Source organism: Achroia grisella, unplaced genomic scaffold (assembly GCF_030625045.1).
Source record: "Achroia grisella isolate CSIRO2021 unplaced genomic scaffold, CSIRO_AGI_Agris_v1 utg642, whole genome shotgun sequence".
In the NCBI taxonomy this organism is placed as follows: domain Eukaryota; kingdom Metazoa; phylum Arthropoda; class Insecta; order Lepidoptera; family Pyralidae; genus Achroia; species Achroia grisella.
In genome coordinates this window covers 1,374,035-1,395,424 of record NW_026712979.1, presented here as the reverse complement: position 1 = coordinate 1,395,424, position 21,390 = coordinate 1,374,035, and the positions used below count along the sequence as shown (strand labels likewise).

At 36.0% G+C, this 21,390-nt stretch overlaps 1 protein-coding gene across 1 annotated transcript in view; it reads right to left on the bottom strand.

Moving 5' to 3' along the window:
• Positions 1 to 3,175: 3,175 nt before the first annotated feature.
• The window catches only part of LOC131849416 (protein peste-like), a 35,884-nt gene continuing 17,669 nt past the window's right edge, over positions 3,176 to 21,390 (bottom strand). Inside the window, exons 3-10 of the mRNA XM_059199494.1 lie at positions 13,763 to 13,901; positions 12,775 to 12,932; positions 9,500 to 9,715; positions 8,519 to 8,650; positions 7,409 to 7,580; positions 6,213 to 6,415; positions 5,117 to 5,190; positions 3,176 to 3,647 (exon numbers count right to left, since the gene is read on the bottom strand). Of these exons, the coding sequence (XP_059055477.1) occupies positions 3,374 to 3,647; positions 5,117 to 5,190; positions 6,213 to 6,415; positions 7,409 to 7,580; positions 8,519 to 8,650; positions 9,500 to 9,715; positions 12,775 to 12,932; positions 13,763 to 13,901 (1,368 nt within the window). The 3' untranslated portion in view covers positions 3,176 to 3,373. The remainder of the gene's footprint in view (positions 3,648 to 5,116; positions 5,191 to 6,212; positions 6,416 to 7,408; positions 7,581 to 8,518; positions 8,651 to 9,499; positions 9,716 to 12,774; positions 12,933 to 13,762; positions 13,902 to 21,390) is intronic.

The following is a 21,390-nucleotide window of genomic DNA, read 5'->3' as shown; positions in this document are numbered from 1 at the left end:
GAGTATTTTTTATACTAACTGTGCCTGCGGTATCAGTTAGTATAAAAACTAAATAAAATATCATCATCTGCTTCTTTCTTATCCTATTTATTTGGGGTAATATGTTTTTCTCTTCAATTCATCCCTGTTCGCAGTCATCTCGTTATTTTCTCCCTTTCTTACCATATCATCTTTCCACAGTCCATCCATCTCTTTTTCTGCCTTCCTCTTCTCTTCTAACCATCCACATTTATATGTAAGACATATAATGAAACTCAATAATACGATTATAATATTTATTTGTCATTGGGGATGTTTTAAAATTATTAATGTTGACAATGTCTATTCTATATTTTAAACAAACAATGTCTAATAATAATCTTTTAATTTCATATTTCCGGCGGGTTACAAATGGCTCTATTATAATTATAAGATTTATATAATATTTAAATGAACATTTTTTATTAAAAACTTCAATCTCTATACTGGCGTAAAAGATATTTATTTATTTATTAGGTACATTAAAAGTGCTAGTCATCTATAATACATAAATATAAATTCACTCTGTTATGTATATGTACATATGTATTATGTATATTATTATATGTCCCCTCCGATCAATCCCCCGTCCAATTCAAACGGGGATCGAAATTACGACGGCCTCAGCCGAGGTTCGAACCCCTAGTGGTGCCCTCAGACTAAGTCGTATCGTAGCCTTCAGCCGCTCCATAAGTCCTTCCGCGGGTTTGGAGTGCCATCTGTACTCGCCCCTAACGTCCGGTGAAGCTGTATAGGCCAGCTACGGCCAACAGCATTAGAATAGTCCGAAAAAAAAAAATTGTATGTATTATGTACACAGTGCTGTCAAGATACCATGGGTCGTTTTATTTATTAAAAAACATTTTTAGAGCATAAGGAGCTAATGAGCTTGAAGGTAAGTGATCACCGCTGCTTGTTAGAACCTGCAGCATCAGGCATGACCAGCCTCAACACCGGTGGATTTGCAAGAATCTGACTTTTTAAGAAGGAATAAGCTCTTTTATTGAATGTATCAATGTCGTATCGTGGTTGTGCGTATCAAAAATGTATATGTTACCGTGTATATAGTCGAAGATTACCTCTTACCATCAGGTGGGCCGTGTATTTTCTTTTGCCATTAGAAAAAAATAAACGATATACACAAATTTCATAACCACCATTCAAGATGGCAAGACAATTATAGAATAATTAGCATGTTACGAGTCTTCAGGAATGGCAATAATCCTTAGAATGATGACAATTATAGTTGAAATAAGTTTTTTTTTTCTGGAAGAACTGACTGTCAATCATCCATATTATAATGATGGGATTTAATCAATTTAAAGTACAACGGGATTTGCCATTGATCACAGATGGTGTACAGTTAGTTACGTCACCCATCCACCAAAAATATAAAAAAATAAATAAACGGACGTTCAAATAATTTATGGCATTTTTCAAATTCTATAACAATAGCTCGAAACAATCATAATAGTTAAAGACATTTTTTTTTATATTAATTACTAATTAGGGATAATTATTATAGATTTTTTATTGAATCACAAATTATAGTCTTATAAATAAGTAATATCAAAAATACAATCAAACATATACTCAACTATAATTTCCACAATTGTATTCAATTTCTTGTCTTACTGACGACCGTCCCGTTCATAGTCATTGGCTCATTTTATTATATTCTCTACATAATATTACATCTAGCAACCTCATATAGATTCAGACACATTCAATTTATGAGTATATTTATGTTATCATATATAATTAACTTAATTTTATAATATATCAACTTAAATTATAACATCTTTGGTTTAAATAGATATTAATTACACGAAATATAACCTATAATACTAGGTATATACTTGTACGTTATATAAATATAAACCGTAATATGAAAACAATGTATAAAACATGTCCCCTCATTTAGTAAGTATCACAAGGTCTTTCTTATTTAAATTAAAATATATTAATACAAAATATTATTATTTTTAGATTCAAAATTATAAATGATTATACTATTTTTAATTCTTTAATATCGTATAATTTTTAATTAGAACACAATGAATTAAATAAAAAGCACCGTTCTGGCTACATCTTACATAAATGATATATTAACAGGCTCTTTACAAATTTCCACACAAAAATAAGAATCGATTGTCATATTACAAATAAAGTCTTTTATCACATTTATTTAGCTATAAACCTAATTTATTTATTATTAATATAGTTAAAAGGGTTTTTATACTATTAATTTTGTGGTAAATAAAGGTTACCTTTCGATGTTTCGACTATGTTGCACTAGCCGTGGTCGCGAGCCGACTGGAGTAAAAGCAATGTCAATGTTGATAGGTGCCGGCAGTTTGTTCAACTACCGTCACTAAATTGTCTGACGAAAAATTGCGACACGCAGTACTCAGCCACTATTAAAACCCGTTGTTTGTACCAATAAGAAACAAAGAAGTACACGAGGTAAAAGAAAAAAGCTAGATATTGAACACAATAGAAAATAGATAAGAAAAAATGTTAGGACACTTGATACGGCACGATGATTTCATGAAAATTATTATTGAGGGAAAAATAGATGGAAAGAGGGGGAGGGGAAGACTAAGGCACAGCTACCTCAAACAAATTAAGGACAAAATGGGAGTCGTGTCGTATCAAGAATTAAAGAGCATGATGGAAGATCGCGGAAAGTGGCAAGAGCTCCACTGACAAGAGCGTGGCTCTTAAATTATGTATGAATGGGCTGTTTGGGCTATTGTCAAGGGCTTGGACATATAGCACTACGACCTACATAGAACTATTGTGCTCGCCCTTTTTCAGAGTTCGCTACCTAGACCCGTCAGGGACAAAAATTGAAGGATATTATTAGGAGCGATAGTTTTTATCTCCTCGGGATAGAGTATAAACTTTCCAAAGGCGATATTACGTTTATGCATGAGTGGGCTACAACCACATAGGACGTGTAGTGGCGTTTATCTCTTCAGTTTGGCAAAATCTTGCCGATATTTAGGCTGAGTAGATGTCCTGGTTTTTTTTATACCACGTAGGTGGCAAACAATTATACGACCCATCTAATGGTAAACGGTTAACATAGCCTATGGACGCCTGAAATACATGGTGTCACGTGCGCGTTGCCGACCCTTAAGAAACCTTAATATACCCTTCTTGAAAAACCCCATCTTGTTAATACCCGTTTAACCATATTAATAATTTGTACTAAACGCAAAATTTTATAACTAACTAAACTATTTACTTACAAATAGAGATTATAAAGAAAATACATTATATAATTCGTTTCTTATTTTAAACCAATGTAACCTAAATACGGTGGTTGTGTGTCTTAAAAATAATAATCTCACATCGAGTTCAGTTTTAATTCAGCATCGTCTTTTAGTTTTTCGCGGGTTTTTAATAACTCGCACTTCTTTTTGTATTTGCTTTTTTTATTGTAGCACGTGGCAACGGTCGCTATGATCGCAAATGTTAGCGCTATGCCTGAACACACCGTGCCGCCCCATTCCAATATTCTTCGCACCACTAGAAGTTCGGTGACAACGGTGTCGTCAACCAGTACCCTTTGCTGTACCCATAAAATGGGGAAAAGCATTTTGGGCACGTGTTCATAGAGACTGAAATGAATGCAGTAATTAATAATAATAATAAACCATGAAAAGACGATTTTCGCGTCAAGCTCTGCTGAGCTTGTGATATGGATTCTGTACAACAATAAAAAAATAAGACAATTAGTTCCGCCATCTGGTCAAAAGATAGGCTAAGCTTGTGTTATGGCTATACAACTCATATAAGTATAATACATAGATACATTTATATTATAATATACATAGCAAACACACAGATCGATACAAACAATCATAATCATGAATACAAGTGTTTGTATGCGAGGATCGAGCTCGTGATCAACGGAAGTAAGGTGGACTGCTAAACCGCTAAACAACCGAGGCTATATGTAATATAACAAATGTGCATATAACGATTTTATCCTAGATTGTAGCCAGAGTTATGGCGGCGGGTAGGGGAAAGGGGATCGTTAGTAAGTCCACATTATACAGGGTGGCCCAGAAGTCACTTTACATTTTGAAAATTAAATAACTTTTTTTCTAATAATATATTTCTTTTTCTCTTTTCAGAATTAAAAAATATAATCCCTGGAAATTTTTATCATGGATAAGTTTACAACAGAACAACGAGTGAAGATAATTGAATTTTACTTTGAAAATGGATGATCAATTGTTGCAACGCAAAGATCGTATATGCGCCATTTTAATGTTCGACATCCCCCTAGTAGGCCTGCAATAAGGAACTTAGTGAAGCGTATTCAACAAATGCTGTTGAAATCTTCACTCGTTGGTCTGTTGTAAACTTATCCATGATAAACATTTCCAGGGATTATATTTTTTAATTCTGAAAAGAGAAAAAGAAATATATTATTAGAAAAAAGGTTATTTAATTTTCAAAATGTAAAGTGACTTCTGGGCCACCCTGTATTACAACTAGCTACTCGCCCCGGCTTCACACGGGTGTACATTTATTATACATGAACTTTCCTCTTGAATCACACTATCTATTAAAAAAACCGCTTCAAAATCAGTTGCGTAGTTTTAACGATTTAAGCATAAGGGACGGACAGACAGCGATAGCGACTTTGTTTTATACTATGTCATGAAAATACCATTGCTATCAATTTACCATATCAGGTTCCCCCTGGAAACCATCACAACAAATTCAGGGTGAAATTGTTACGACGGGCTGTGTGACCTGACTTCATGTTCACCCTATCATCCTCGACCGATTCTCCACTGATACCAAAGAGGTTTTAGAAACCATACTAAGCCTGTATGGTTCTTAACCACTCTTTGGTGTCCATCAAAATTGAACCTTGCTGTGTGTTCTTATAAACAATCTGTATTATTGTAAAAATTTACAACATTTTCTGAATAGAATACTGACTGAGTTTCTTGTCAGTTCTTCTCATCTCGAAATCATTCCATACTGACGGTAGATTTGACATATCATAAGAGTCTGTTATAGACCTACATGTATAAAGATATATTAATTTAATTAGGTTTGAAATACTCACGCTATGTACGGGTTTGATTCTATATACATGTTCAGTTGAAATCTAGCCGCCACATCTAGCGGAATACCCAGTCTCTGTAACCAATAAAATAATAATTAAATAACAGAAATCTCTCTTATGGGAGTCCCCTCCGATTGATCTCCCGTCCAATTCCAATGGAAAGGAAATTACGCCGGACTGAGCTACGATTCGAAGCCCTAGCGGTGCCCTCAGACTAAAGTCGCATCCGTCAGGCGAGAGTTGGCCTTCAGCCGCTCCATAAGTCCTTCCGGGTTTGGATTGTCATCTGCACTTGCTCCCTATTATTATTAGAAGCTGTAAAGGCCAATTGTAGCCTAGCCTTACTAGCCTTAGTATAGTTCGAGAGTAAAAAATTCTTATGGGATAAAACCGCCATTGTTCTTTCTTAAAATCATCATATTATTTTACATTAAGTTTTTATACTTCAACATAAATTATTATGTTGAAGTATGAAAGTTTGAAAGAGGATTACTGGCTACTACTACTACTACTACTTGCTGGTATATCGGCGCTACTGTGGCAGATTGCCGCCGTCAATGCCGTGACTACAAAGACAATTTTATATGAGCACTAGCTGTCCCGGGAAACGTTGTTTTGCCATATACATAAATAACGCTATAAAAAAATAGAGGTTGATGATAGAAGAAAATTTAGGATTTGTATGTATTTTTGTATGTTGTATCATAAAAAAATAGAAACTAAAAAACTAGTCTAAAAAATAAAAATTTAGGGGTGGACTATCCCTAACATTAGGGAGATGAAAAATAGATGTTGGCCAATTCTCAGACCTATTCAATACGCTCACAAAATTTCATGAGAATCGGTTAAGCCGTTTCGGAGGAGTATGGGAACGAAAACTGTGACACGAGAATTTTATATATAAGATTATAACATTAATTCATTTTCTATGTTATAAAGTATTTATAATATGGGCTATTAGTAGCCTGAAAAAAGAAAGAAATAAATAAATTATATCATTTGTCTAGTACCCATAACACAAATTCTGGAACTAGATGGCGCTAAGTGAGGTGTCTTAGGATATTATAATTATTATTCGAGTTAAAACATAACTTACGGGTTCAACAGCAAAATAGAACGAATGCTTATCAGGGTCTGGTTCCATGCCAGTGACCAGGTCCCTGAGCCGGGGGTCTCCGTATAAGAAGTGCGGCAAGGAGATAAACGCCGGAGACCCGTAGCGGCAGGCTGAGACGTTCATGATACCACTCCACTCGCATGCACCGTTGCAGAAGCATGTGTTCGCCGATGAAAATGATGCTAAGGAAAAAGATAGTCAGTTGAGTTTCTTGCCAGTTCTCCTCAATTGAATTTGTATACTGAACTCATCATCATCTGCTTCATCCTTATCCCATTTATTTGGGGTCGGCGTAATATGTTTTTCGCTTCCATTCATCCCTGTTCGCAGTCATCGCGTTATTTACTTCCTTTCTTACCATATCATCTTTCACACAGTCCATCCATCTCTTTTTTGGCCTTCCTCTGCCCTTATAACCATCTTTTTATATACTGTATGTTGTATATATCCTGTATGTTGTATATGTATGTTTTTATATATCCATAATTTGTATACTGAACTGGACGGTGGGAAAAAAGATTAATATAAAAAAATTACGTTCTAAAGCGACTAAAATGTCCTAAATTATTAAATGTTTTAGAGAGACTTACTTAAACTTTTTATGTATAGCTGTCTTGGCAAACGTTGTTTTTCCATATAAATTAATATCGCTATTAAAAAATAGGGGTTGTGCGTGGAAGGGTGAAAATTTAGCGTTGTATGTTTAATTATTAATATAATATTAATAATTATTGACAAAAAATATTTAGAATGATATCATTGTGGAATTAAAACGCGATAGCGATAGAGATGTTCACCGATTCTCAGACCTACCCAAAATGCACATAAAATTTGAAAAAAATTGGTAAAGCCATTTTGAAAATTTTATCTTTACGATAATGTAACATCACACTTCTTGTCCCAGATGGGGTAAGTAGAAATTCTTTTTATGTAAGTAAACATGTCTGACCAACTTCAGCCACCAAGCAGCTTGCTTTGTCAGCTAAGTCACGCTGAATGGTAGCAGATACAAACAAAATTATACAAATCTATTAAGTAATGAAAGGGATTGAATAGAAGCTGAGTTTCTTGCCAGTTCCTCTCACCAGTCATTCCGAACTGACGGTTGTTTTAACATATCATGAGTCTGTAATAGACCTACATGAATAAATATATTTTGGATTATGATCACTTACAATTATCGAAACTCCTGGGAGATATTCCATATTTGTGATACTGTAGACCTTCATAAACAGAGCTCTCCATGTAGTCCATCACCACGGTCCGGCACAGGTCCGGAGAGAACAACAGTATCTCGGATTCTTCTGTCAGATTTCGGGGCATAAACTCACCCGCAGTGCCTGACAGCTGAGGAAAAAAGGATAATTGTAGTTATAGAAATGAATATTACCCGTGTTTAATATACATTATTTATATTATTAACCATGTCTTAACACTAATAATTTTATGGCAAATAAATGTATTTACCTCTAGATGTTTCGACTAGGTTGCACTAGCCATCTCGTGACCACGGCTAGTGCAACCTAATCAAAACATCGAGAGGTAAATTCCTTTATTTACCATAAAATATAAAATTATTAGTGTTAACCGGTTAATAATATAAATAATGAGTATTATCCGGTTTATTGGACTGCCTAAAGTATAATAAAATATATAATCATCATCATCGCAGCCCGGAAGACGTCCACTGCTGGACATAGGCCTCCCCCAAAGATCTCCACGATATAATAAAATATATAATAAAATACTTAAAATATTCTTCAACGCACAAATATATAAAGGTGTACATGGCGGACTTAAAACCTTGAGGCATTTTCTTCCAGTCAACCATTGGGCAAACAGAAACTCAACTGGGCGGGGAATAATAAAATTTTTAAATTCAAATGTAAAAAAAAGAAAGTAAGTTTGATGTGATTAAATATAAATACATATGCTATGTGTTATTCTAATACTAATCATAAGCTACTACTGCAAAGTTTCATCAAAATCCGTTCAGTAGTTTTTGCGTGAAAGTTTATAATATTACTAGCTGTGCCCGCGACTTCGTCCGCGTGGAACTTAACTTTAATTTTCTAAAATAATAGTAACCTAAGTTACCTGCCAAAAAAACCCCGTCAAAATCGGTCCAGCCATTTCAGAGATTATCCGGAACAAACAGACAGACAGACAAAAATTGTAAAAAATGTAATTTTGGTGTATGTACGGTATTTATATTCATATGCATGTAGTAAAAACTATTCAATATTACAAACAGACACTCCAATTTTATTTATATGTAATGTTACCTCTGCACAACTGCCACTGTAGTACGGCAACCGATAATTGTGATTCCATTTCACAATCTGTCCGGGCAGGGTGCCGCCTCTCTCGCCGGTTGTCACCTCCATGTACCCATCAGAGTTTAGGGAGTTATTCCTCTGTTAAACAAAAACTCACAATTATACTACACTAGCTGTGCCCGCGGTTTCTCACGCGTTTAGTTTCAATATAATATATAGTCTATATGTCATTCTGATGTATAAGCTATATTATTGCAAAGTTTCATCAAAATCCATTCAGTAGTTTTTGTGTGAAAGAGTAACATCCATCCATACTTACAAACTTTAGAAGTTATAATATTACTAGCTTTTACCCGAGACTTCTCTCACATAACTTCACTACTGGCTGTTAAATGGCGCTGACGTAGCAAAATATTTTTCTTTTTTATAAAAAAAACATAATTTAAATAAAAAGTATACTACACTCATTCTAATACCTCCAAGAAAATGTGTACAAAATTTCATGATGATCGGTTCAGTAGTTTTTGCGTGAACGCGTAACAAACATACTTACTTTCATATTTATAATATTAGTAGCTCTCTAGCTCTGCCCGCGGTTTGCCGCGTTAAATTTCAATATACTATATAGCCTATATGTGATTCTGATGTATAATCTATATTACTATATAGTTTCAATAAAATCCGTTCGAAAGAGTAACAAACATCCATACTCACATACTTTCGCATTTATAATATTAATAACTAGCTGTTCCCGCGACTTCGTCCGCGTGGAATTTAACTTTATTTTTCTAAAATAAAATTAGCTAAGTTACTCCTTATTACATCTGCTACCTGCCAAAAAAAGTTCTATCAAAATCGGGTCAGCCATTTCAGAGATTAACCGGAACAAACAGACCGACAGACAGATAGACAAAAATTATAAAAATTGTTATTTTGGGATATGTACCGTATATATATTCATATGCATAAATAAAATAAATTACTAACCTCAAAGAACCAACCAAATCTATCCACCTGGGGCGCCCCGTCCGTTGCGCTCGGAGGTAATGTCTTCGCGAAATCCAGCAAAGAATCTTCATACCCATCGAACAGTAACTCGCCAGCAGTCTTTGATACCGATATCTGTTGTCCAAAAACAGCTAAACCCATTGAAAGACCTTTTTGTTGCAGGAAACCCCAAAATCTCGACCGATACACAGCTGACTGCAATCAGATATATGTACAACATTTATATTTTTGCTTTTATTTTTAGCATCGAGGAGAAACATGCAGTCAAAATTTTTTGTATCACTATGTAAAGTTATCATTTTAATTCTTTTCTGAATAAAGAGTATAAATAAAACAAATAAATAAAGAGTAACTATAAAAAGACTAAAATTTTATAACATTATATTCAAAAAACATAATCTCAAATAGGCAGCAAATTTGCATTTGTTGATTACAAAAATTAAATATTCCTATTGTATTATAATCATAATTTATATTTATTCGATCTTAATGACTGAACATGATTTTAATCATTCAGAAGTACCATCCATCATTACTTTAAACAGATAGATACCTTCACTACTGACAAACATAGATATATAAATAAATAAACATAACACAATGCATATTTTTGGTAAACTGACATCATCTATTGTTTTATATCAGCAATTTTATTAATTTATTATCTATAGTCGAATATAATATGTCATGTAGGTAGACTTTAAACTACCTAGATCAAATATCCTCTAAGTGGATAGGTACTTCTCTGTTGTCTTTGCCACTTGTTTAGCAAATCTTATAGGTAATACAAGGTTCGAAGACCATTTTTTACCGTGTGCAGAAATTTCTAAAAGTTAGAGGTGTGAAAACGGGTATGTATGTATGACCATCCCAAAGTTAGGGAGGTGAAAAGGAGTATGGGATTCTTACCCACTAAAAAACCACATGTGTACTCACTGTGTGGTCTTTTTTATTATTTTTTATCGTGTGGAAAAATTTTCAAAGACCGTCCCAAAGTTAGAGGGGTTAAAAGGGAGTATGAGATTCTTACCCACTAAAAACTACATGGTGTACACCCTCTGTGGTCCTCTTTTGTCATTTTTTATCGTGTGGAAAAATCTTCAAAACACTGTCCCAAAATTAAAGGGGTAACGAAGAGCTGTGTAGGTTTCTTATCCACTAAAAAACCACATGGTGTACACCCTGTGTGATCTTTTTTGACATTGTGTTGTGACACTATCATATTGTTTTGAGTGCAGTACGGACGCTAAGACCGAATGTTAAAATTTTTGTTTCGTTCCACCTGATCGACCATCAGCTACAGTGAAAGTTTTAAGTCAAGCGATGATTTTAGATAACAAAAAAGTCTTGTTCTATCGTACAAATAAATAAAGGAGCTGGTCTGGACATAGTAAGCGACTATTTTCTTAAAGGGTCAAGCTCTGCTGTTGACGGTAGTAGGTACGAGCGCTATTGCTGGAGTCGCCAGCGTTACCAGTCTATAGAACTCCGGGGCCTGTAGATAGTATAAGACAGACTCCATTTCGTTACTAAGGCGACCTATTTAGACCTACTCAATTTTGGAAGCATGTGAACACGCCCCTCTAGGGAGGAAGACTCTAGTCTTCAGGAATAACATTAACATTAACATTCTACCGCGACTCCAGTAGCATGTAGATGGGGTAAGGCAGAGCCCATCTCGTTGTTAGGGCGACCTATTTAGCCCTACTCAATTTTGGAAGCATGTAAATACGCGCCTCCAGGGAGGAAGTCCCTAGTCATCAGGAATAGCTTTAGCATTTTACTGTGACTCCGGCGACGTTGGCTCGCTTTATCGATGGTGTAGAGCCGACCCCATTTCGTTGTTAGGGCGACCTATTTAGCCCTACTCAATTTTGGAAGCGTGTGAACACGCGCCTCCAGGGAGGTACATAAACCCTAGTCTTCAGAAATTAACAGTGCATGATACCACAGGCGTCACAAATTCACCATTTTGAATTTGACGACTTCGGTGGTCTAGGCACAAACATTTGTAGTCATGAGTATAAATGTTTGTATCGGACTGGGTGTTTTCTATGTACAGTATGTATGTATTTACGAAAAAAATATCTATGTATTTGTATCAGTTATCTAGAACCCATAATACAAACTATAGCTAGCGTGCCTTGGGTCTAGATGGCATTGTGTGAATCGTCCTGAGATTATTATTATTATTTTTATATTACGATAGTGGGAAAACTTATATACGGCCCAAATAAACGGTTGCCGTAGCTTATAAACGGTTGAAACATTAGGGGTGTCACCTGCTCGTTGCCTTAATGTACCCTTCTTGAAAAACCCCATGCTGTAGTCTCTTGAGAAAACCTCGGCAGGTAATTAATTTCTCAATGTAAGTGTACGGGAAGAACCTCCTCTGAAACCGCACATTAATATCTGTGGCTGTTTTATCTAACTTTATACGAAGTGTCCCAGTGGAATATAAGTGAATTCTGTAGTCAAAGATTCCCTATTCAAACAAATTACTATCAAGATACAAACATTTTAGGAGATTAATAGTTACCTTTAAAAACCTTTTCACAATCACACTCAGATTAAATTGACAACTTTTAACGAACCTCACAGGCTTAGCACTCAAAGCTCGTTCGTTGCAGAGCTTATGTATTAAGCTTTTTTTTATTAGACGTAACATTTCAAAACTTTCGTAGTCTATTATGGGACACAGTCACCTAGATACATCAAAATAATAATTGCATTTAATAATGTCTAGTAAGACAAATTCAATATTGTCTACTAGGCACTGCTGAAACTAACCCGTGCCACCACACCTTACATTTTCCTATTTTTATTTAGTATATAAGATCATTATTTCTATGTACATATTGTCAGTTTATCATCATCTGTAATATACATCGTATCATTCACCCGCAACATCTATCTATGTAATTTCATTATTTTTTTGCAATTAATAGTCCCAGGTCTGGTGTAATGATTTTGTCTATATTTATTGAGTTTTAAAAACAGTAAGGTAAGATAAGACTCAGTGGTCTAACTATTCATCACCAACGATGGCTGCAGGTTCGATCCCTCGCACGATTGTTTATGTATGATTGTTTAGGTATTATCACACAAACATCCAGACCAATACAAATAATCATACTCATGAATAAAAATGTTTGTGCCGTGCGAAGAATCGGACCTGTGACGATCGGATAGTAAAGCGATATCCTATACCACTAGACCATCGAGGCTGTCCATAGGCTGTATAAGAAACTTACCGCTGCAACAGCGTTGAGGGTAGTAACACTGTCCTCCAGCGTCCCGTTACTGGCGTCGTCGAAGTGCCAGCTGTGCTGGATCCTGTACCCGAGGGTGGCGTTATTTTGATGCCAACTCACGTTGACATGTTTGCGCTTCTCAAGAAATCGGTAGGGACCTGAAATTGACATAGTTCAAAGTTAGGTTCGCCTTGCATCTCCGGTTAGCAACATCACCGGTTAGCGGTGTAGCACATGGCCTTACATCTGAAAGTCGCGGGTTTGATTCCTCATAAAATAATGCGACATTATAATATATCTATACCCTTCCTAGCGACACCTCCGCTTTAATATTTCATCATTCCATTTTAATACATCTGACGGTCGCAGGTTCTATTCCTCATAAAAAAAGTGCGATGTTACAATATATATATATATATACATCTATACACTTCCTAGGGAGGTGTTAGGGATGCCAGTAATTATGATTTTTTGATGAACTTCATTGCCCTCATATTTTTTTTAGTATATTCTACCGAATATATAAAAGACTGTGTTCTGAAGAATTGTTCGACATGCTGCCTACGAATACCTTTGCTATCACCCTGCTCGCCATCGACAGGGAACTCATCCCTAATAACCTAAGTGGTCTCGGAAGGTGCAAATTCAGAGGAGCTTCCTCCCGTGTTGACTTAGATTGTGGAATGAACTATCTACGGAGGTTTTCTCGAGAGACTACAGCATGGGGTTTTTCAAGAAGGATATATTAAGGTTTCTTAAGGGTCGGCAACGCGCACGTGACCTCCCTGGTGTTTCAGGGGTCCATTGGCTACGGTAACCATTTACAGTTGGGCCGTATGCTTGTTTGCCAGCATAGTATAAAAAAAAACCTCTGAAATATTATTATTATTATAAAATAGAAAATATTCAAGTGAAATTAATTTTATACTAAATGGCCTGTCAGTTTGTCTGCTTTTATAATTACATAAAAATACTGTACTACACTCACCCAATTGCTCCAAATTGGGTTTCTCCGATGGGAACATGTCCGCATTAGTCCAGTTGTACAGAAACACTTCAAAATACAACGGTACATCGGGCTCCACCCAGCTGTTGAATGACCGCGTGTTCGGAACTAACGCGAGTTGCTGTAATTTAAATATTTTTTTATATATTATTATTATTAAAAATACGTTGCTGTAATTTAAATATTTTTTTAATTATTATTTTTAAAAATACGCGCGCGCTTTATTTTTCGAGACTAGACATTGCTGTTAAACACAACAAAATCGAAATGTCAAGAGACGTAAATAAAAACCTTTTTTTTTATTTACTTTATTTATTTAGTAAATATAATAATAAAATTATTCACGTTAAGACCCGGTTAATAATATAAATAATCGAAAACAGCCTATGCTGTAAATGATGTAGTACAGTAACTTGAAACAGTCATGTTCGCTAAGTTCAAACCTGTGGCGGCGTGGTGGGCCGGGTCAATGTGCTCCCTCTAATATTTGTGGTTGAGTGCAATGATGGCTGGCTCATCCGTCATTCTCGTGAACGGGTGCTGCTTGTGCGGACTAGTTTGTTCAGATTACGAACACTGATTAGACTATTTGCTTTTGCAATAGCATATGCAGGTGGTTGCTCTTTTCTCCCAAATTTGAATTTAAAAACGAATCTGTATTATTGTATGTTTACATTTAGAACAATCATTTGAAAAGAATACGAGCTGAGTTTATTGTCAGTTCTTCTCATCTCGAAATCATTCCGAACTGCCGGCAGATTTGGCATATCATAAGAGTCTGTAATAGAACTACATGAATAAAGATAATTATTTTGAATTGAAATAGAAGCTCTAAATTTCGCTAATGAACACATTTAATATCAAATTGACAATCAATTGACTGGTGATCATAAATGTCATACGATGACCCAATAGCAATAATTATTCCCACAACAAGAACGGCTGTAATCCACTTAATGTAAAACATGAAGCGTTAGGTAACAACTCGGTTCCAATCAAACGTCAATTGAAAGACGCGGCACTGTCGTCTTATACAAATGATTGGCACTAACTAGACCATTTGACCAGGTCATATATTGATTAAATGGCTTATCCAGAGTAGTCAAGGTGACGCGAGTGCAGATGCACTTGATGTGGCACAGATCAATAAACATTCGTACTTTAGACCTACATTTGTATAGTTCTAATTTAATCTGGTTAACGAGCAAATATATTAGTGGTTTTTTTTTGAGGGTTGATAGTGGAATGGTGCACCCGCCTGCGCTGACGGTTTACGCTGGCGGGGCACCAGTGGAAGATGATAAGATGAGCATGAGGTCACGTCAGTTAACCCATCGTGACAAGTTCACCAGGAATTTAACACGATGATTTCCAGGGGGAACCGCGTGGAGGTCGACCTGACATGGTACATTGCGTGCAATGGGGTTATCAATCCACATTACCAACAATCCCCTTTCCCCCTATATTAGCGGTTTATTTATTCATAATTCATTATAAATCTTTGATTCTCTCGGCTTGTTCTATATTGTGCCTATAAAAGCTCTACTTAGTTTGGGACTAGATGGCGCTGGGTAATTCATACAGACAGGGCTCAGATATTGATATCATTATTTTAATTAGATAAAAAGAGTGTCCTAAATATTACCATTTTTATATATAAAAATAACGCGTCACGTTGTTCGTCCGCGATGGACTCCTAAACTACTGAACCGATTGCAAATTTGATTTGCACATTGTGTGCAATTTCATCCAACTTGAAAGATAGGATAGCTTACATCTCAATTTATAGTCGCAATATTATATTATTCAAGCACCTTAGCCACAGCAACGCGTGGCCGGGTAGACTATACATCTATACATATAAAAAAATTGGAGTGTCTGTTTGTAATATTCAAATATCCGTTTTCTACTACATGCATATGAATATAAATAAGATACATACAACAAAATAGCATTTTTTACAATTTTTGTCTGTCTGTCTGTATATTCCAGCTAATCTCTGAAATGGCTCGACCGATTTTAACGGGACTTTTATTGGCAAGTAGCTGATATAATAAGAAGTAATTTAGGCTACCTTTATTTTAGAAAAAATCTGTTATTGTAGAAAAATAAAGTTATATTCCACGCGGACGAAGTTACGAGTACAGCTAGTTATTACTTAATAGAGGAACATAATGTTTCATTATTATTATGATTACTCAGTAATGGATTCCAATGGGAACGAAAAACGATGTGTTCAAACATGCAACGCTTTAGTAAATTGCTTGTAAAATCTTCTAAGCCTATACCTTCCCAACTGCTGCTAATGGACACAGCCAGAGACATAGTTTTTTTTTCTTAAGGATGATAATGTTTTACCCACCTGCGCTAACGGGGGGATGATAATAACCCCATTGAAATGTACCATGTCAGGTCGACCTCCACGCGGTTCCCCCTGTGATGAATTTGCACGATGGGCCTCATCTTATCATCCTCCACTGGTGCCCCGCTAGCGTAAGCCATTAGCGCAGGCGGGTGCACCATTCCATTATCAACCCAAAAAAAAAACCACCTGCGCTAACGGTTTACGCTGGCAGAGCACCAGTGGAAGATGATAAGGTGAGCATGCGTTCAGGTCAGTTAGCCCATCGTGACAAAATCACCAGGATGGTTTCCAGGGGGAACTACATGGAAGTCAACCTGACATGGTACATTGCTAGCAATTGGATTATTAATCTCCATTACTAACAATCCCCCCCTCGGGAGACACAGTATACTGTCAATATCATAGTGAGCACTACATTTGATGACATGCCCACACTTTTCTCGGGCCCCCTCCGATCGATCCCCCGTCCAATTCAAATGGGGATTGATATTACGACGGCCTGAGCCGAGGTTCGAACCCCTAGTGGTGCCCTCAGACTAAAGTCGTGTCCGTCAGACGGGAGTTGGCCTTCAGCCGCTCCATAAGTCCTTCCGCGGGTTTGGAGAGTCATCTGCACTCGCCCCCTATCATCCGGTAAAGGCCAGCTGCGGCCAACAGCATTAGAGTAGTCCGAAAAAAAAACTTTGCTCGGTATATTTGATTCTAACGTAGCAAGAGTCAAGTCTACTGCCTTCTCTCGGATTCTAGTTTATTATCGCTACTTTCATCAGTGGGGAATCAGTTAGATATTTAAATATATTTCAACATGAATTTTTAATAGATTAATGGATTAAATCGCAAGTCGCAGTACTGAGAACTTAATTACAGGAAAACCCAGAAAAAAATCGAAAAACTAAAACGTAAAAAGGGCATGGACTAAATTTAGTCTATGGAAAATAAGGGCGCAACTTACAAAATCTCTCAACTTCATCGGTAGTGTCAAAATCTGGCTCTATATTGTCAACACTATATTTATGTTTATTTTAAATCCGAACAATATATTTTCTTAATATGTGAGATCAGTCAATGTGTCGCTCGAGCATACCTATCAGTAATTATAATTAACCAACAGTTCAATGACTATTGATACACGCATTCACACGACGCATGACCCTTTATCAACTGATTTCTTATCTAAAAACAAATAATATTTCCTCATAAGACGAGAATTTAGTCTATTGTTAGATACCGTCCACTCATGCATATACATGATATCTCCTTTGGAAAGTTTACACACTTTTCTGAGGAGATAAACCGTCGCTCCTAAACTATCCTTCAATTCTTGTCCCTGACGGGTCTAGGTAGCGAGCTCTGAACTCTGAAAAAGAGCACTGAGCACAATAGATCTACGAGTAAGTAGGTCGCAGGTCAATTAAAAAAATTGCTTTGCTTTCTTATCGTATTATCCAAAATAACATTTTTTACAAAGAACAGTTGTTCATGAACGGGATTTTCATTTAATGTTAGACATAGACACCTATATACCTAAGTGTACAATGTTAATAAACTAACATTTTTTACAATTTCTGGCTTCTTGAAATGGGTGGAAAAAAATAAGGAGTAACTTAGGCTACTTTTATTTTAGAAAAATAAAGTTAATTTCCACGCGGACGAAGTCGCGGGAACAGCTAGTTATAAATAAAATATAAATAAAATTGGAGTGTCTGTTTGTAATATTGAAATAACCGTTTTTTACTACATGCATATGACATACACCAAAATAACATTTTTTAACAGTTATTATATAAATCCATTTTTTACAAATTCTTTCTGTTAAATCAGTTCTTCTCAATTGAATCCGTATACTGAACTGGATGGTAGGAAAAAAATAATACAAAAAACTTAACGCTCATGAGCGACTAAAATGTCATACATGATTTTTGATTTGAACAAATCTGGAATATCAAATAGATCTTAAGCCTCGACTTATACTTAAGAGGATATACTTATAATATAATTCTCAAATCCAAAGGCCTAATCACTATTTGGACAGCGGACCGCGTCATTTGTAAGGCTTTAAAAAATCCGATACAATCCGATAATTTAATTATTACATTCCGTTTTATCAATGAATCAATTTATGTGGTTGAATTTTACTCGCGTAAGCGTATATCTAATCTAATTCTATGCAATGAACTCGTATAAAAGAATATTTTATTTATTTATTCATTTATTTCAGGCATACTAGGCCCATATTATAAATACTTATATATAATATAATATAATATTTACACAACGATTTGTCGTGTGATCCCACTGAAGACGGCCTGCCACGGTAGCGAAACGGCTTGACCAATTCTCAGGGCCACAAACGCTTTGACATTTTGTGAGCGTATAATGTCATAAAAAAAAAATGTCCTGCTCCTTAGTGGCGTAATGTAGACGGGACAGGTACATTGTCGTGGTCGGTGTAGCATGTATAAAAGATTATTGTACATTCTTTTCATGTAGAATCTTATATATAAAATTCTCGTGACACAGTTTTCGTTCCCATACTCCTCCGAAACGGCTTGAACATTTTTGTAGAGAGATGAAAAATAGATCGTTCATTTTCATCCCCCTAAATGTAGGGGTAGTCCACCCCTAATTTTTTTTTGTATTTTAAGGCAAAACAACGTTTGCCGTGACAGCTAGTTTATATTATAAATGCGAATGTTTGTGAGTATGGACAGATGCTTGTTACTCTTTCATGCAAAACTACTGAACAGGATTTGACGAAATTTAAAGTAGTTTATACATCAGTATAACACATAGGCTATAAATATTACATGGATATACAGACACCGCGAGCACAGTCAGTAAAATATACAATAAATAAATAAGTTAAACTATGAAATTATATTTATAATAATCATACTAAAATATTATGGCTGATAACTAACTTCCTCTCCGATTGATCCCCCGTCCAATTCAAACGGGGATCGATATTATGACAGCCTGAGCTGAGGTTCGAATCCCTAGTGGTGCCCTCAGACTAAAGTCTTATCCGTCAGGCGGGAGTTGGCCTTCAGCCGCTCCATAAGTCCTTCCTTGGTTTGGAGTGCCATCTGCACTCGCCCCCTAACGTCCGGTGAAGCTGTAAAGGCCAGCTGCAACCAACAGCATTAGATTAGTCCCAAAAAAAAGCTGATAACTAATTGAACTGCACAAAGAAGGAAGTATGAATAAAAAATATAACGTATCAATGTCTCTGAACTAAAAAACTTGTTTACCTGAAATTTCATGTAAATTATAAATTTATGTATTTATATTTGAATAAATTTAACGTAATAATATGTATGATACATTAATCTAATCGAAACTAGATATAACTGTATAGCAAAGATAAAACTGCAAAGTAACAAAGTGTGGAGTTAATTATACTACCTATGTAATCATCATTATTACATAGTATAAAACAAAGTCGCTGTCGCTGTCTGTCCGTCCCTATGTATGCTTAAATCTTAAAAACTACGCAATGGATTTTTTAATACATAGAGTGATTCATGAAGAAGGTTTATTAATACATGTGCACCCGTGCGAAGCTGTGGCGAGTAGCTAGTAATAAAAAAATCACAATAGAAATAAAATCAGACAGAAATCGAATCAGTTCAGAGTTCAGAGCGCCAGCAAGACCCTGTGATGATGAATCTCTGATGAGAGAATCGTACTCAACCCAAAGAATACTTATAGAAAAACAATTACCAAAGACAAAAACAGTAATTTTGTGAATGTATAAAAAAACGTCAGGTAAAATTAATACCAGTACCAAACATAATTAAGAGAGTAAAGCAAGTGTGTATGAAAATTCGTAATTTTTAAGCTATGACAACTGTAGTCACGCATGTATTATTCATCATCATCATCATCATCATCGCAGCCCGGAAGACGTCCACTGCTGGACATAGGCCTCCCCCAAAGATCTCCACGACGATCAGTCCTGCGCTAGTCGCATCCAATGCCTTCCAGCGATCGTGACCAGATCGTCGGTCCGCCTTGCTGGAGGACTTCCCACGCTGCGTCTTCCGGTTCCTGGTCGCGACTCGAGGACTTTACTGCCCTAACGGCCATCTGTCCTACGACCTATGTGCCCGGCCCATTTCCACTTCAGAGTCGCAATTCTTCGGGCTATATCTGTCACTCTGGTTCTTCTGCGGATCTCCTCATTTCTGATTCGATCACGCAGAGTAACTCCGAGCATAGCCCTGTCCATTGCCCTCTGAGTGACTCTGAGCTTGTTCATGATGCCCATAGTTAGCGACCATGTCTCTGTGCCGTAAGTCATCGCTGGCAACACATATTGGTCGAAAACCTTCGTCTTGAGACACTGGAAATTTGGACGAAAAGATATATCGGAGCTTCCCGAATGCTGATAATATAATATTACTATACTAATATAATTAACAATTAGTCAAAATAAATAAAAATACTATCGACGAGGACGAAGTCGCGGGCATATCTAGTAGGCTATAATTTAAAAAGTTATTATGTAAATTGGGAGAAATATAATTATAAATGTCAAATAAGTTTGATGCAGATGAAGTTACGTGGGTCAGCTAGTTTGATGAACGCGGAAGTTTGTTAATCTGGATGGATGGATGGATAATATCTTTTACTCTTTCACGCAAACTAATGTGTGGTGGTCTATCGGCACTACCGTGGCAGATTGCCGTCGTCAGTGCCGTGACCATAGAGACAATTTTATTTACATATTTTATTATTATTTCTTATGTATGTTAGTCTATAAGGTATTTATAATATGGGCCATGTAGCCTGAATTAAATAAATAAATAAATAATGACTAGTTTTAATGAAACTTTACAATAATATACGAAGTCACGGGCACAGCTAGTCATCATCATTTGCTTCTTCCTTATCCCATTTATTTATGGTCGTTGTAATATGTTCTTATCTTCCATTCATCCCTGTTTGCAGTCATCTCGTTTACTCCCTTTCTCACCATATCATCTTTCACACAGTCCATCCATCTCTTCGGTCTTCCCCTGCCATTATAACCATCCACATTCATATGTAACACCTTCCTTATGATACGATGTGCATTCTTGAGCATTAAATTCAAAATTCAAAAAATCTTTTATTCTTGTAGGACATTTTAGCCGCTTATGAACGTCAAGTTTTTACTTTAGAATTATTTTCCCTACCGTCTATTATATGTCAATACCACGACAGACGATTACTCTTTAACCTCTCCGGCACCGGCGCCACT